The following is a 16,977-nucleotide window of genomic DNA, read 5'->3' on the forward strand; positions in this document are numbered from 1 at the left end:
TATCACCCAGTTGCCATTGGTCCTCACAGAGAAAGTGGGTCACATACTGCCTTTCCCTCTTCTAACTGCGAGATGCGATTGAGAAGAACAGAAACCGTTAAAACATGTGGAAACCAGTGTTACAGATTACCTTGCCGACGCTGCCAGGGCGTTACTGCGGCCGTGCAGGAGGTCTTTGCCGCGCTGAGGGCAGCGCGCACACCTACTGCACGAAGCCCGGCCCCGGGGGACGTCTGGCAGCTCCTGCCACCGAGGAGCATCCACCCAGAGCCCTTCCCTGCCCGAGGGGCCTCCTCCAGAGCGACCCACTCCTCCCCGACCCCTCCCCGCGGGACCCTTTCCGCGGGGCCCCGCCGCCCTGGTGCCCGCAGCCGGCTCTGAGCCGTTACTCGCCCAGCTCAGCTCCTCCTGCGGGACTCCCCTGCCCGAAAGCGCCGGTGGAGGGGCGAAGCAGGACGGGATGGACACAGGCTCGCTAAGACCTCCCTGGAAACCACTACGGCTGGGTCCTACCTTCCCAGAGGCGGAGACCGCCGCAGACGGCGCCGCGCACCGGGCTCCCGGGCAGGGAGACTCCCCTCGCCCCTAAACATGATAAGCGGCTTTCCCCTCCCCTCCCCTGCCGTCGCAGCTCGCCGTCCCCCGCCCGCCAGCGCCCCGCCGCGCTCCGCCGGCTGCCCGCGCCCCTCTGCCCTGCGCTGCGTCGCCCGTCGGCGGCAGCGGCAGGCAGCCGGCGGAGGGGCCGTGCTCCGCCTCTGCCCCCAGTTTCCGGGAGGGGCCCGCGGAGCAGCGCCGCGGTCGGCAAGCAGGGCCGGGCGGCGGAGGACGACGTGGTTCTCGCCCGCGTTCCCAGCCAGCTCTCCCTTCCAGCCGAGCGGCCCGCGCCGCCGCCATGGTGCCCAACCAGCTGCGCCTATCCGCGGCCGTGAGTGGGGCCCGGGAGAGAGAGGGAGGGGGCTCGGGCAGGGGCGGGCGGCGGACAGGCCGCGGCCTCCATGGCCTCCATGGCGGCGGGGGTGGGGCCGGCAGAGGGGCCAGGCCGTGCCTGTGCGGGGAGGGGGCCGTGCGGCGGGCGGGCACTCGGGGGGCCGCTGCTTGTGCCGGGGTCGCCGGCCTGTGCCCCGCGGCCGCCCGAGGGTGGCGGCGGGCCGGGTTTGGCGGGCCGCGGAGCAGGGTTCTTTCGGGGCGTGAGAACAGCTTCGAAGCCGTGTTGGACACACACGGGCCGCTTTTCGGTGTGATTTTTCTCCGTGGAGCCCCACAAAGCTCTAATCCTCACCGTCGTGGTCTGCTGTTACGTGTACTTTACTCCTGCTTCTCCTTCCGTAGCTTGAGAGCTTTAATAAAGGGACAGTATTTTGTATGTGTCTTTTCTCTTTGTTAGGGGTGTTCACTGGGTTGTATATGCAAATACTTCTCATAATTAGTTTTACAAGGAAGAGTAGGTTTGAAGCTAATTGTACTTACTCTCAGGTCTTTTCGCCCAAGTGGGAATTGCGGAGTCTCAAGGTAGGAAGAGTGTTTTTGCAGTGAACGCTGCTGGCCCTCAGCATGGCACCCTTTATCCAGCCAGGACTGCTCCCCAAGCCCTTTTCTCCCTTCAGACCCTCCTAAAGTAGTTTGTTTGTACCAAAATGAGCTGTCAGGTCTGTTTTGGGCCACATCTGGGCTGTGAGCAGACATCAGCAGACCTGTGTGCTGGGCAGATAAAGGGAAGGATGGGAGTGACGCTCGTGCGAGGAGTAGCAAGATTAGGGCTGAGGTCAGGAGGCATGAGTTGGGATTTTGTGTATAGGATTGTTTTGGGGCCCTCTCCCTTTTTTTTTGAACTGCCTTTCTGTTCAGCTTTGTGTTGTGAACGGGAGAGTCAACATGAATTATGACATGTTTGTGTCACTAGTGTGTGTTTATCCCAGTGGATAGGGTTAAAGGAGATGCTTTTTCTGGATGCTGTCCTGGGTTCAGCTGTAGCAGTCATTTTTCTCCTTCTTAGTAGCTGGTGCAGTGCTGTGTTTTCAACTTTAGCCTGACGGATGCACATACCACCTGTAAATGCAGGGCTGTGGAGTCCACAGTGTCCTGTATTGACATCAGCGGTTGACATCTCTGTCCGTTCCCAGTTGCGTACAGTCTTCGTACATTTTTTGGGTTTAAATTGCAGATTTTTAGGATCCCTAAGTTAGTGGGCTTGGTTCTGTCTCCAATTGCTTTGCTGTTAATTAATCCAGGATGTTGGGATTACTTAAATGTGATTGTAATTTGGTTTAGTTTTGTGGTTTCAATTTGTTTTCTTGTTTGGGAAAAAGGAAGTTCAAAGTTGGTGAAACAGACAAAACACACTGTACCATTTAACTTATGTAGCTTTTATTTAGGTTTATGTTTTGACAAAATGTTTAATATTTACCTTACTAACATACTAAAAGTATTCTGTGTTTCTAACAAATCCCATCAAAATGAAGATTATATTAAAGGGTTTATCAAATAGTGAAAGTAGTTATTCTAAATTTTCTTGACAATTTTGCATGTCCATGTCTACATACGCCTGTTAAAATCCACTAGCTTAGGCACAAAACTTTGGAATCTGCTGCTCTTTTACTAGAGTTAAATATTAGGTACATTCTCCTTGTCTGGGATTTTTGTTTGTGTTTTTTTGTGGAGAAGGGGAGAAATCAGTCTTGAAGTTCCACAACATGAAGCAGGTGCCTGTTTACACTGTCCTTCCAAAATGGAAAGATTCATTCATGGATGAGATTCTTTGATAGAGTTCATTTTTATGTTTTACTTAAAAGTAAGGTCATCTTAATGTAAAAGAGCAGCCTCTCAGGACCTAGTCCTTGGCCATGCCTGCCCCTATATTCACAGTCACAGCTTTCCAAAAGGCAGTCAGCAGCTTCTGAGAGCCCTACAATATGACTCTGTTGGAGCAGCACTTTTTTTTTTTTTTTCATTTGAGTCATTCCTGGGATCAGTGGAGCTGCTCAGCAGGTACGTCTGCTGCTTTCCTGGGGCCCATTGTCCAAGGGCATCCACTATGGGAAAATCTCCTTTTATTTGAGCTTTCTCTCTTGCCTGTTTTCATACTTCATCTGTCTCATGTTGACTTTCATGCACGTTGTGTTGGCTTGGACTTTCTCCCCTTTTGTGTGTGTGAAGGAAGCTCTCAGTGTTCATCTGGAAAGCATTACTTTTGCCATTCAAAACATTCCTGGATTGACACGATATTTTTAAAATGTAGAGGTCAAGTGTAAATATATTTGCTGCACACTTGGAATGTATTCAGCCTTTTCCAAAGAACAGATAAGCTTCATTAATAAAAGTAGTGACAGGCTTGCTATGAGAACCACCTCAGGTAGGAGACCTGCATCTGAACTGTGGGTTATCATGCGTCTGTGCTGGAGGCCTTTGCACCATTGCTGCACTTTTGCCAGTGCATGAGGTCCACTTACACTGCCCACTGCAGACATCTGCCACACTTTTTTAGGTAACTGATAATTTTTGTGTCTCCTGGGAAAGTTCTCATTTGCTTTTGTTCAAATTATACACATGTATGACAAGCCAGGTCTTCTTTAGAAGAGTTCAAAAGTGGAAGGAACATCACAGTATTAAAGCAAGGAAAAAAGACACAGATTATTAGTGTTAATGTAAATGAATTAAAAAAAAAATCTTAAAAATCAATCCTTCACCATCAGTGTGAAAAGATAGTGTTTTACATACTCTGCATGATACAGACCAACAAGATACAGCTTGTTGATGTCAACAGAGGATACAGCTGAGTCTTCAGCGTAGCATTGCTGGTAAGCATTTGCAGTAAGAGAAGGCACCTTGTCAAAATCGTCCAGAAGAGATGTGGTTTTTTGGCCGATTTTGCCCTTCTCAGGTTTTTGTCTGAGGAGGAGTATGATTGTAGGTAATATAAGAATCAGCAATGTTGAATCAAATACACTGGTTTTCTAACCCAGTTCCTTTTCTCATCCACAGTCTGAATTACCAAGATACTTCGCAAGCATGCGTCGAACCTTTCCCCATGCAGATGTATAATAACCATCCCTCTTGTTTTTAGCTCAGTTGTGTAAATGTTCCAGTTTGTGAATGATTTTTTGGTGTCGGTGCCAGTTTACGCAGTTGCCAGCTGTGGCTGCTGGCTGGTGTAGCTAGTTGTGGGGCTCTGGATGAACTGTCAGGAAACTTACCTGGGTTAAAATGATCCTTTTTTAGGTAGGATCCTTGGATCCTTTGTAACTTGGGTGAGTTGTTTTATCTGGTTTATGAGTAGTTTCACAATTGTAACTGAGCAAATGGAACGAAGGTACTAGAGTAGGAGTGAGGGAGAGAAGGTGGGATCTGCTTAAGCCATTACTTCTGCTGAAAGAATTGGACATGTAACTATGCTTTTGAAAAATGGAGGTGATCAGTTAGTGCTTAGTCATTTGATGGTATTAAGATATGGGATATTTTGGGTTTCTTATATTCATTAATTTGACATTGTAATCTTAAAGTATGTGGAAAAAAGATTTAATTTCATGGTAGGAATGTTTTGCTGATTAGATGATACATATTTGCAGGCATATTATTATTTTGTATTTTAGTTATCATTTCAACCAGCTTTCCAGCTACCAGTATAAGATCTAATGTAAATTCTGTACCACAGCCCAAGAAACTTTTGTTTCCATCTTTAATAATAATGTGGGCACATTGGTTGCTGTCCTCCAGCCCACTGAATGAGTGGCTCCTGGGGAAAATACTTACCTTTTTCTTATATAAGAGAGATTATTTGAAAATAAAGACCAAAGATGTTTATCATATTTTTGGTTATCTGCATCTATGTGAAGATTAAATATGGGGATATCTACACATAAATTATTTATAAAGTGATCTTTTGACAGACTGATGTCTGTCTTTGCCCTCTATTATTTGGAATATACTCTGCATTTCTATTGGATTTGGTTTGGTGTAGACAGATGTGAGAATTTGCACTTGCTCACTTGCTTTCTGTCTTTTTCGCTTTTATTTATGCATGATGGACAGTACTGATTTCTATTTATTCTGTGTCCATATTACATTAGCAGGTATGTTGACTCTTGTCTATTTTCAGGGACGTGGCCATGGAGGCTATGATTCTGATTTTAGTGATGAGGAGAATGGAGAGAAGTCTGTGCAAAAGGCTAAAAGGTAATGTAGTACAGAATTAACACTTTGAATTATGTGTTGTGTGCAAATGGCCTATTACTGTGTATAGAAGATTATGCCATGGTATGTAAAGCGTGGTGTTGAAATGGTTTGAAATGCTTTTTGAAAAATCAATCTCTGATTCCTGCATCTCCTCATGTCAAGATTGCCAAAGCCTGTTGTCTCCCAGGGGCAGCTGATTAAGGTCCGTTCTGCCACGTCCATCTGGTGCCTACATGCCCCTCAGTCTTGGAGGAGAGTGCTTCATTTTTCTAAGCATTAGTATCAACTGCTGGGGTTTGGCTGCACTGTTCGCTTCACTGTGATCCATCAGGACGCGTAGAACTGCTAAGAGAGCAAGGGAAAAAAGGCCAAATGGCATCAGGCTTTGTAGATATAAAACACCTGCTTGGAGGAAACGAAGAATTGGTGCTGCTGTTTTATCATTTAATTTGTGAAGAGGCCTAGGAATTGGTGAACTGTGTTGTGCTCGATCCTTGGAATGTAACTATACATCTCCTGTTTGAGATGACCTTTGCCAGTTCTTTCAGTGGTTCACACAATTAGTGACCTTGACTTTTGTAGTCTGATCTCACCGTTACTAGTATTTTTATCTATTTATGTATTTATTTTGCTTTGACACCATAGTCCTTTGACACTTTCTGCACCGTACGGAACATTTAGCCTACATTGTGCATATATTTTTCCTACCTTTTTCTGTTTCTCCCTTGCTCTATTACTGGACTTTGAGAAGGCTTTCTGGAAACTTTCCTAGGACTCTTGCATATTTTCCTTTGTAGTAAAATTGAAAGAATGGGCTTTGCAGTGTGTGACTGCATTCTGGGAAAAAAATTTCATGTTTTAATCATTGGAATAATAGCAGGCATTGTGCTGTTCCATTTATTTTATAAATGTAGCTGTTCTCCACTAAAACAGTGACTGGTTTTTTTCAGTTTCTTTATACCATTCCACTTTCTATTCTAGGTGGAATATTAACAGGAGCCTTTCAAAAATATCATCATTACCCTTGTTCTGGCACGCTACTGCTCATTCCCAGTTGGGCTTTTATGTGGGTTCACTGTATCTGGCTATATCCTTTTCTTGCTCTATGAAGATACTTCTTTTCACTTCGTGGAAAATAGTAGTCTAAAGTTTTCTCCATATTCCTGTTTTATGGAGACTCCTTATGGGAATTTTGTGCCTACAGATCCTTTCGAGCAAATGATAAAACCCCTGAGTTTCTAGAGGCCTTATTCCAGAGCTTGAAGTATGAATTCCCTGGCTTGCTTTCTACAGGTTTCTGGCTTCCATTCTTTCTGCCAGCTGATAATTATGGAAAAATCTTTTCTTCACCTCTATGAGGAATGGAACTAACTAAATATACCTTTTAGCTAAAGTGCATCACTTTAAATTTTATTACTTTGTTGAATTCTGAAAGCAGTTTTAGCTACCCACTGACAAGTATGCTTCACAATGCAGTATTAAAGTTTTAAATGAGCGATTCTTTTGATTATACTGAGAGAGGCAGAGTTGTTTAATGAGGTGTTGAGACATTGGCATGAAAGGGTGGGATAAGGTTACTAGCAGTTGCTCTTATTCAGTGAACATACTGTCCTTTCTACTTCCTACTTGGCTGTTAGCTGAGATTTATAGAGCTTTGCATGTGGAGGGAAACTGGGGAATCTTAAGGCTTTTTTCACTGTAGTTTTATAGTGATAATATTGCTAAAAATAAATATTACGAACTGCTGTTTAAAGCAGTTTTCTTTAAATGCTAACTGTAAGCAAATGCCCTTATTATTTTGTTCTACAGATGAAGTAAAGTCTAAGCTAATGTTGGTTCTGAAGTTTGGTTTTATCCCTGTAGAAACTAGCCATATAGCAGGTTTTGTTACTCAAGCTAGTGCAGACTTTGGCATATGCAAATTTTATTGCTTATGTAAAGTTCTTGACTAACTTTTCTTCCTTTATCCTTCCTACCTTTAGTATAAAGGAAGATGGCCTTCTCATAAAGCCATTCCAAAAAGCCAAGCAAGGCAGCGTGGTTCACAGACAATTCGCAGCTGAAGAATGGGATAGGTATGTTCTGTCTGTTGTTTTTGTGAGACATTTTTTCCTTAATGTCAAGACAGCTTTCACTCAAATATATTTGTTATTAACAGGGAAGAAGCAAAAAAAAGAAGATACCACTTGATAGCAATGGATGCCGTATCCTTCTGTTTCATTTTTCTTCAAGTTTGAAGATGGGACACAGATTATCCCTTATGGTGAAATACTGGGATTGCTCAGTTAGCACAGCAGTTGACAGTGTGGCACCAGATACTGAATTGTTCTTAGAATTAGTTTCTTTTTGTTGCTCTGATGACTGAAAATTCTCTAGTCAGTAGAAGCATTGCCAGATTCTTCCTATAAGATCATTTGTCCTGTTTGGGATGAAGTTACACAGTGAATTTTATTTAGACTGGCACAAAGACACTTTGCTGTTTCAGTTGAGTTTATACAGAACGTAATTCTATATAAGGCTGCTATGATCTATGGACAAATACATTTGCACTGGAAATTTAACAATGCATTAGCTAGTTCAAAAGTCTATTCAAAACAGCCTGATCTCCAGTAATATCTTCTACAGCTACTCTAATATAAGCCTGTTTAATATCATGTGAAGGGTTTTTTTAATGTCTTAATCAGATTTCACGCATAATTTTTAACTATTTTTATAACTACTATCTTATTTAGGTTACAACCTTTCTTCTTTCATTCAGTTTTCACCTGGGCCAAGCATTACATGTTTTGACTTCAGTGTATCTGAAATACCATCAGTTCCCTGTTTGTTTAAATAGCTGTTCTTCAGCAGTAACAGTTAATAAATAGGAAAGACTAATTATATATGGAAAGACTTACTTAAATCTGGAAACTGCAGTAAACAGACAGTAACTTCTCCTAACCTGCTTGGGATTTGGCCAGGCACTACGTAAACCATGGTATGTCTGTAAAGGGGACATATCTTAAATCAGTCCCACTGACTTTGTAGACTGTCATTAGCGACAGAAAAGCCTGTATATGCTGGAATGACTATAAAACTTATTAGTAGAGACTTTTATGAGTTTCTGCTAATGTTTTTGAGTGGTTCCTATTTAGAACCTTTACTATTACGCAATTTAACACCTAGTAACTCAAATAGCAGCACAAAATAGCATGTTGTGTTAAATGTGCTGATTTGTGCCAGTTAAATCTTCTGGCCTTGCTTCTCTGTGTCTTCTGTTTGTGGTGGAAAGAGAAAAGAAAAACACATACTGAGGTTAAATTAACTTTTTGAAGGCCTTTGGAAAATAAAATGTTTTCTCAATAAAATTCAAATGCATGTCAGAATAGTAGGTTGATACAGATTATTCAAATTGATGCAGTATTTGCTGGGATCTGTACCAGAAGATGATGTTTCTTAATTCGCTGCTTCAGAAACACCATACAAGTTAATTGAAAATATTTTTAAGTAGCCATATATGATGTTTTTATTTATGAAGACACTTTTTTTCTGAGTAAGTAATTACGTATTTTTGGTCAAATTATGGTAGAAAATGTGTTTCAAATCATGTCTCTGAGGCCAAAATGTTCTACAGCAAGCATTACATACTGTCCCATTAGTTTCATCTCTAAACCAAAGAAGATAACTTTTATTTGAATGCTGATGATAAAATGTAATAAATTATTCCATTTTAGAAGCCAGACTATTTACATAATACAAAAATACAAACCTGTTTTAAACTTAAACTGCAGTATGAAGAAGCTCTTGTCTAACTTACAGCTGAAAAAATGGACCCAGTTTCTATGTATATGCCATACAGAGCATCTTTGATAGAAGTTTATAAAGGTCTGGCAGCTGAATGAGGTTGAAAGATGAAATTGCCTTGAATTCCTGTATTTGGAAAAAACAAAAAACCAAAACCTAACCCTTCTTTCTGTTAAGTATATAAAAAGTTTGTATTTTTTTGTATTATTTTTAAACGATGTTAAAATAAGAGAAAGTTCTGAAACCATCCTTAATTGCTTTATTCAGTATGAAAGACATAAAAAGTTTGTGAAAGACTACATTTTGTACTATGGTGGCAAAATAGAGGATTTCCGACGTTCTGGGTAAGAACCATTGGCAATATTTCCCCTCATGCTCCCAAAGCTCCCCTGTTACGTAAAGCCATTAAACATATATTGTAGCTTTGTGGGGAGAGGGGGGATGTGGCTGTGTATCAAATTACTAATTCTTTTGGTCACAAATAGTAACTGCAGTCACTGTAAATAACCAAAACACAGAATTGCCTAGTTTAATTTTTGGTTTGTTTGGTTTTGTTTGTTGAACTGAATTATTCTTGTTTTGTTATGTAAAAGGAAAGATGACAGGTTAGCATTTATTTTGTGTGGAGGGTACATTGAGAAATATCTGGCAGTAACTTCAAAATAACAATCTGAAATACTTTTGAAATGCGCAGAATTGCTATCCGTTGTCCAGAATAATGATAACCTTCTTTAGGGCTGTCTGTAGCTGCCTTCTAACATTACTGTCTTCAATAAAAAGTATAAAAGGTATTTTCAGGCATGATCAAGTCATCCCATTTCAGTGGCCATTTTCCACTGTGAATTTTTCATTAGGGAAGAGGTATGCCAGGGAATACGTGTTTTGATAGTTTTATTCCATAGCAATATATTCCTTTATGCAGTGAGGTAGACATCACAACTGTGACATACTGGTGTTTACCAAATTGTTATTTGACTGACTTTTCATTTTAATGTTACATTGTACTAAAAAAAAAAATGTGTCCTTTTATAGAGCAAATGACAAGACGGATCTTGATGTTATTAGAGAAAACCATAGATTCCTGTGGAATGAAGATGATGAAGCAGACATGAATTGGTACCTGGAACTGTTATAGAACATGTTGTTTTTAGATCACTTGTACTAAATTTGTGGTGTCCCCTACTAATTAAGAATTACTGTGCATACTTAGTGATAATTCTTTGATCCTTAATGCATTTAAAAATGAAAGATCTCATAAAGGTCAGTGCAAAATTAATTGATGACAGCAAGAACTAAGAAATGTTTATGTGATCTCTGAGATCCAAATGACTGTTTTGAAAACTCTGAAGGAAGCCTAGTTTGAAAAAAATACAGTTTAATTTGTGCTGTAGATGCATTTTAGATGTGTTTTTCCAGTTTTATGGAAATTATCCCTTAGCTCAGTGAGTGTATTTGTGTTGCATTTTTAGGCTTGCAACTTGTGTTCTTCGGATTAAACAACATGTCTTTATCTCGCTAATGTCATTACAATGTAAAACGAATTGTATCATGTTGTGTTTAATAAAAATAATACTTTTTCTTACAGGGAAAAGAGGCTTGCAAAGAAGTATTATGATAAGTTGTTCAAAGAATACTGTATAGGAGATCTCAGCAGATACAAAGAGAATAAGGTACATTTCAGTATTGTAAATCATTTTGGTTTTAAAGTATGCCCTTTTTTAAAAATTGCCTTGACTGTGGATATGTTGTGAATCCAGAATGTTAGTATCCCTACCCTAGAAAGAGAATTGTGAGAACTTGTCAAGTTATTTAATAAGCAGCAGCAGTTTGAATCTAAGCATTGTTGCTGCCCCCAAAATGTGCTTCTGTGGGAAGAGGAGCTTTTCTGTCAGATGGTGTTTTATGAAGAGGTACATTGTGTATAAGGCAGAAAATGCGGAGAGGTTAAGGAGAGAAGGCGATAAAAGTTTGCCTGGAGAGAATCACTAGATGAAGCCTAAAAAAAATCCCTGGGAATGTTACTATTAAGGGGAAAGAAAAAAAAGACATAGTCTAAAAAGAGAGAGTTTTGTACTGGGATGTTGGCAGAAACAATTTTGGAAATGTCTGTTCTAAAACAGTTTCTTTTGCTGGTTGTTCTTTTCTGTTTATGGAAACAGGATTTGTATGTTCCTTGTAAGTAAATAGAATTTAAGAGAAACAGCCCAATTCCAGCACCAGTTTTTCTTAACCAGAACAACCTTTTGTCATTTTGAAGTTTCTGACTGACTAACCTCTCAGTCAAAAAGAATGCATAACATTTCTATTGTGATTTTGCAAAGAATGTTGCTAAACTCAGATGTGTCTTAGTGTTGTTAGCACATAGTAACAACCCAGCCCTGCAAACAGTGGCTATATAAAGTTCTTTGAGACTATTTATAGCATTGAAAATTACGTTCACTGGTAAATGTTTTCAAGGACTGGACATAAACTGTAATATTAGGTAGAAAAGATGACAGCTTTCTAAAGACAATTGGAACAAAAAAAATGCAAAAATTAAATGAAAATTAATAAAAAGTGAAATTCTGAAGAAGTCTTCCCTCCTTTTTTTTTTTTTTTGAGTAAATTTTATTTTATTTTCCTATAGCTGTTTCATATCCCTCAATCTCCAACCCACCCCCCCAGCTGATTTTCCCTTAGCATGCTTACAGATTTTGTTTCTTTCACTACCGTGCCAAGTTTCCATATGTTTGCTGTCTTTTGTGGGAAACAGTTCTGCCCCAGTTTCCTTTTTTTTTTCGTGTGTGTGTGTGTTGTGCAAACAGTGTTTCCCTGACAGACTTAAAATGTGGCTGTCCTAACTCTGAGGTCACTCTGAATTCCTATGTGTGCTCATAAGTCATTACCTATATTTTTGGAAATGCCATGTCAGCATAACTCTGCTGGATCATGTAATTAGTTCTCTTATATTAGGCTATGTTTTCTGTTCTCAAACACGTTCTGAGCATGTCTTTTCTTAGAAATTCTTAGAAAAATGAGAAAAATCTCATTGTTTCTAATTACTGATCTGTCCCTGTCCATGTCCATGTTTGGTACAGCAGGATATCAAAGCAGGTTTTTTTCTTGAAAGTCAGAAATAGGCTGCTGATCCCATTCACACCAATGGAATGCAGTCTGTGCTTTCAGATTTTTTCTGCCTTGATTCTTTTTCTGCATTGCCAGAAACTGGAAGTTGGATATCTTTAGCCTCTTGTGCCTTCTGTTTTGCAGTGCTGGTGCTTTGAGAGGTACAGGGTGTGTTACAAGCTTCTCAGCTGGCCAGCCTTTTGTATGGTAATTGCTGTTGCTTTATATGATGATGCTTCCTCTTAATATAAGGAAGAAATTTTTTACAATGAGAACATTAATTCACTGGAACAACCTCCCCAGTGACGTGGTAGAGTCTCCATCACTGGAGGTTTTCAAGATGTGGTTGAACAGGGTGATATGTAACCTCATCTAGGCTCCCTTTCCCACAAAAGCTTAGACCAGATCATCCTTTGAGGTCCCTTTCCTGGACTGTTCCGTGATTCTATATCCTGCTAAGTGGTGTCAAAGTAAAGTTGGAGACCAGTTTTCTGTGATGTTTTTAATGTATATTGTCCTGGGTTCGGGGCTTAAACAATGACATATATATAGCATAGATTGAGACTTGCATGTACATACCCGTCTGTCTTTTCACAACTGTAATTGGTTTGTTACTGGTCAAAATCTTCTAGCCAGCTAATTCTTTTAAAGACCTCTGCACAGAGATTGTATCTTAGATCTCATGTAGAACTTTTATTCTGAGAAAAAACACTGTTTTCCTAAGTACTGGATGATGATAAGGACCAGTGCTATGCGAGGGGTTCTCTTGAAAAATAAGCAAAGTACCTTGTCAAAGACCACAGCTCAAAAGAAAACAGAAGACCCAAGACATACGAACCCCCAATGCCACAGCTGCTCTTCAGTTGCTTGTTCAGACTGTTTCCCTCACATATGTGCATGCATATACACATATGCACACACAGAGATGGCTGGGACTCCCCTGGTCCCATAGGAGATCCCACTCTGTGCTCTTGTCATTAGAGATACACAGGTGCTTTTGCACCCAGACCTGGCCAGTGGTGACCCATTCACCCTCCTTGCTCCCAGACCACTTCACCTAGCTGACCGCTAGTTTGCCTCAGTCTTCACTAGTGCTCACACACTCATTTGCACACTTGCACTCACCTTGCTGACTGCAGGCAAATGGAACCCTGTGACCCACGGTCCCACTTTTCTTTATGTAGTTAGGACATAAAATTTTTTGCTTCTCTTTTAATGAGAAATGCCAAGGTGACCCTCTGTTGTGAGGCTACTTAGAGACACTGGAAGAGTGTGCTCTGACAGCTCTTGCTTGTGATGGGTCTGTTACTTCTTATATTTTCCCTAAATCAGAATTTTTAGGTCAAGGTTGTCTTTGAACCCTCAGTGTATCTTGTCTGCAAGCTTTGAGGCTGATAAATGACTGTCTGCATTGTCAGATAGTTTAGTTCTATTGTCAGTTTTGCAGTGCAGTAAGGAAGAGTGCTCTGCATGTAAGTTTTACTTCGATACACATTGGACTAGAAATGTTATCTTTGTTGTCTTATTTTCCTAGAAACGTTCTTATTTGCTGTCTCTCTGCTTTGTTTTGTAGCTTAACAGATTGGAAATGTCTCCTATTTGCTAAGAAATGAAATCTGTCTGACACCTGGTCATTAAACAGAATACATTTTATACTTTGTTTTGATTTCCAGATCATTTTCAGATTTCTAGGCAAACTTGTCTTCTACTTGGTAGAAGACACTTTTGCCTTTGTCACTTTTTCAGCATGGAGGCTTTCTTGTGAAAATAAAAATATTTAAAATATAGCATTTTTCCACAGTATTGTCTAAATTCATACATTTCTTTTTTTGTGAAAGAGGTCACTAGACATTAGTTGCTTCTGCAGCCAATGCATATTATACAAGCAATCTATATTTAACTTGGGAATTTTATAGTTTATGGATATTAAATGGCCTTTCACATTGTTAATACTATCATTTCTTACTAAGTTAACCATTTGATACTCTCGTAAAGCATCTGTTTTGATCTGCCTTGTAGAAATAGCTCATTTAGGATCATAGGTCATTTAGGATCTTGATGAACTCATTTAACAAAGAAGATGAGGCAGAATCATAGAATGGTTTTGGTTGGAAGGGACCTTAAAGATCACCCAGTTACAACCCCCCTGCCATGAGCAGGGACACATCCTGCTAGACCAGGTTGCTCAAAGCCTCATGCTGTCTGCTGATGATGCTTTTGCATCCTTAATATTGCAGGCTGACTGTTCAACATTATACCCTAATTTTTATTTTTCTTATACAGTTTAATCTGTTCCTGAGATTTTTAGCTTAGTTAGAGGAATTCAATTGTATTTGATTTTTATTTCATTGTTTCTTCTTAGCCTTGGCCACTCTCTGTCATTTTCATTTAGTTGGTGGAAGAATGATTGGCAAAAATGGATGTAGATGAGGACAACCTTTGTCCTAGGTGTACTTACAGGTGGTTCTGGCTACCTCTTTTATTTTGCTTATTTTTCTTGATATCATTACAGAAATACTCTGTAAGGATACAATATCATTTACATTGTGTTGAGTCAAGTTCAGACTGTGAGGGAAAATCTGCGTAAAAGTCTACTCCAGTAGCAAATAACTTGGTGATTGGTGAAGTAGCAGATGGACTATGAAAAAGCAAACACACAGATAAGGTCAGATTGTTCTTTATTCTTTATTGCCAGCAGCACACATGTTCCAAATTGGTGCCAAAATACTGTTGACATTTAATAGTAAACTTGCAGTATTTTTCAATTGCATCACAAGCTTTTCAGAATTAGAAAACCTTGTAAACCAGCAGATACTCTTTGAAGAGCGAAACCAATTGCCATCACTCTTTGGATGAGCTCGTTCCGTCACTAATTCTACATTCACAGGTGTATTTTACATTCTGTTTTCACTGAACTGTTCAGCACAGTTTTCTCAGCACTTGGTTTTTACAACTGACTTCTTTTTGTTTGACCCAAGCTTGAGTGGTATAATGGTACTTCAGACCACGCTGCAGGTTTGCAGAGTAGGCCAAACACAACCCAATCCAGCCTTAGCAAACTGTCATACACAGTATGATAGCAGAACCTGATCTTCTGTGATTTTTTTTACCAGTGAAAGCAGCAGGTGTGAAAACATTGTTTATGTTATAGTACAAATTCAAAAATTAGTGGACTGATTTAAAGAGGAAAGTATTTTGTTGGTGTACAGATTTTTAGACATCTTCTATGTAATATATTGACTTGGGGACAATCAGTGCTGACAAAATATTTGGCTGCTGATGTCTTTCTGCTAGGTTTTTTTTAGCTTTGTTACTAAGGTTCAAAGCGTGTATATGAAAGTATGGCATATTTTTAAAAGCCAAGACTTTAGTTTATATGGTTTTTTTTTCTGATGTTCTTTGAACCACATACTACTTCATACATGAGAACTCCAAGCGTTGCCCTTCAGATAAAGAATTATTATTGCATATTGAAGTCCACACACAGCAATAGGTACCTGTACTTCTGTAGAGTGTTTAAAACTGAATTGGAAAGATTGAAAATCAGTACAGCATATTGCAGAATTTATACCACTGCATCTACAAAATGCACATTTGTGTGGTTTCAGGCTGTCAGTGCAGCAAGAGAAGGTTCATATTCAAAGGATGCTTTGGAACCTAGGTGCCAAAGATGGCCTTTGCAGCCATTTTTGTACCTCTTGGATTTTGTAACCTTTCTTCTCCCTCTTGCCTGCCTGTCTTTTAACATAAAGTACAGAGTCTTCTGTGCTTTGCTCACAGTGAAGCAATTTTATCTTCTTGTCATCTTGTGTTCATGAATTTTAAATGAAAATACAAAGTAGCCTTTTTTGGAGAAGTTGTATACCTCTTTCTACTTGTTAGTGAGAATATAATTGTTTTTCCAAGCTGTTCACACTCCCATCTTCAATCTTTTCGCTGGGGTACTTGCCATTTTGAGAGGTTGAAGCAAATTCTATTGGAAAACAAAAATAGTAGATGAGTTATCTACAGGTAAAGTTTCTAGGCAATGTAAAGAGAAATACAACTTAGTTGTTGGTTGGTTTGGTTTGAATTTTTTTGCCTTAGAGTGTAAGAGTGATCTATTGATAATGTGCTAATATGACTTTTCAGTATTCCAGTGGTGTTTTCAGTATGGACAAAATTGCAAGGAAGTATCTAGTAAAGCCAGTCTATCCTAATTTCCTATTTGTTCTTCTGCATGCTGTGAAGCCTTTTAGAAAGTTGCTGTTTGAATTGCATGTGTAAATTGAAATCATTCTGGCGAGCAGAGGCAGAGACATATTTTTAATTAACAGAGCAAGAAATGAAATTTTACTAACCAGAATTGAATGGATGAACCACATGCAGGACATCAGTCAACGGAAATTACCCTTACACTGAATGCATTGACTGTTCACAATTTTGGTTCTTATCTTAACAGTTTGGATTTAGATGGCGACATGAGAAAGAAGTAATTTCAGGAAAAGGTAATGCTGTGTTTAGTTTTATATTATTTTTTGCCTTAATGCTTTTCTTGCTGCTTTTTGGCATATTTTTGTCAGACAGTACTGGTAAGTTTATCGCATAATAATGGACAATTAATTGACCTAATTTCTGACTTTGCTGGTGTATGTCACATAGCTCTAGAGTGCACACTGATTAAAATTAAGAGAATGTGTGGTTTACTTTCACAGGGTCACATTTTTAATGAACACCAGCATAATGCATTTGATAATGTAGCTTTTCATGGATATTTTTTTTAGCTGCCTTTCTCCAGGAGTTCTGTTACCTCATTAGTCTTTGATGCCTTTAATTGAAGTTTCTCAATACTTTTCCTCAGGAAATAATTTTCTTAACTGTTTCTCCAGTGCTGTTTTGCAAAATATTTACTTTTTAATTAAAGTTCCATGTGTGATGTCT

The 16,977-nt window shown here is 39.6% G+C and overlaps 2 protein-coding genes across 4 annotated transcripts in view; one reads left to right on the forward strand and one right to left on the reverse strand.

The window, feature by feature from the left end:
* Nucleotides 1-651, reverse strand: part of LGI1 (leucine rich glioma inactivated 1) — a 30,861-nt gene extending 30,210 nt beyond the window's left edge. For 2 of the 3 annotated variants that reach the window (XM_030488976.1, XM_030488974.1), the window contains exon 1: nucleotides 131-332. The gene's annotated coding sequence lies outside the window, so the exon portion shown is untranslated. Of the gene's footprint in view, nucleotides 1-130; nucleotides 333-513 lie in introns of those variants that run through there. The other variant, XM_030488975.1, reaches the window with a different exon arrangement.
* The window catches only part of LOC115609141 (protein FRA10AC1), a 29,079-nt gene continuing 12,451 nt past the window's right edge, over nucleotides 350-16,977 (forward strand). Inside the window, exons 1-8 of the mRNA XM_030488982.1 lie at nucleotides 350-925; nucleotides 5,093-5,169; nucleotides 7,152-7,244; nucleotides 7,328-7,373; nucleotides 9,220-9,296; nucleotides 9,985-10,068; nucleotides 10,538-10,622; nucleotides 16,499-16,544. Coding sequence (XP_030344842.1) covers nucleotides 893-925; nucleotides 5,093-5,169; nucleotides 7,152-7,244; nucleotides 7,328-7,373; nucleotides 9,220-9,296; nucleotides 9,985-10,068; nucleotides 10,538-10,622; nucleotides 16,499-16,544 — 541 coding nt within the window. The 5' untranslated portion in view covers nucleotides 350-892. The remainder of the gene's footprint in view (nucleotides 926-5,092; nucleotides 5,170-7,151; nucleotides 7,245-7,327; nucleotides 7,374-9,219; nucleotides 9,297-9,984; nucleotides 10,069-10,537; nucleotides 10,623-16,498; nucleotides 16,545-16,977) is intronic.

Source organism: Strigops habroptila, chromosome 5 (genome assembly GCF_004027225.2).
Source record: "Strigops habroptila isolate Jane chromosome 5, bStrHab1.2.pri, whole genome shotgun sequence".
Lineage (NCBI taxonomy): Eukaryota > Metazoa > Chordata > Aves > Psittaciformes > Psittacidae > Strigops > Strigops habroptila.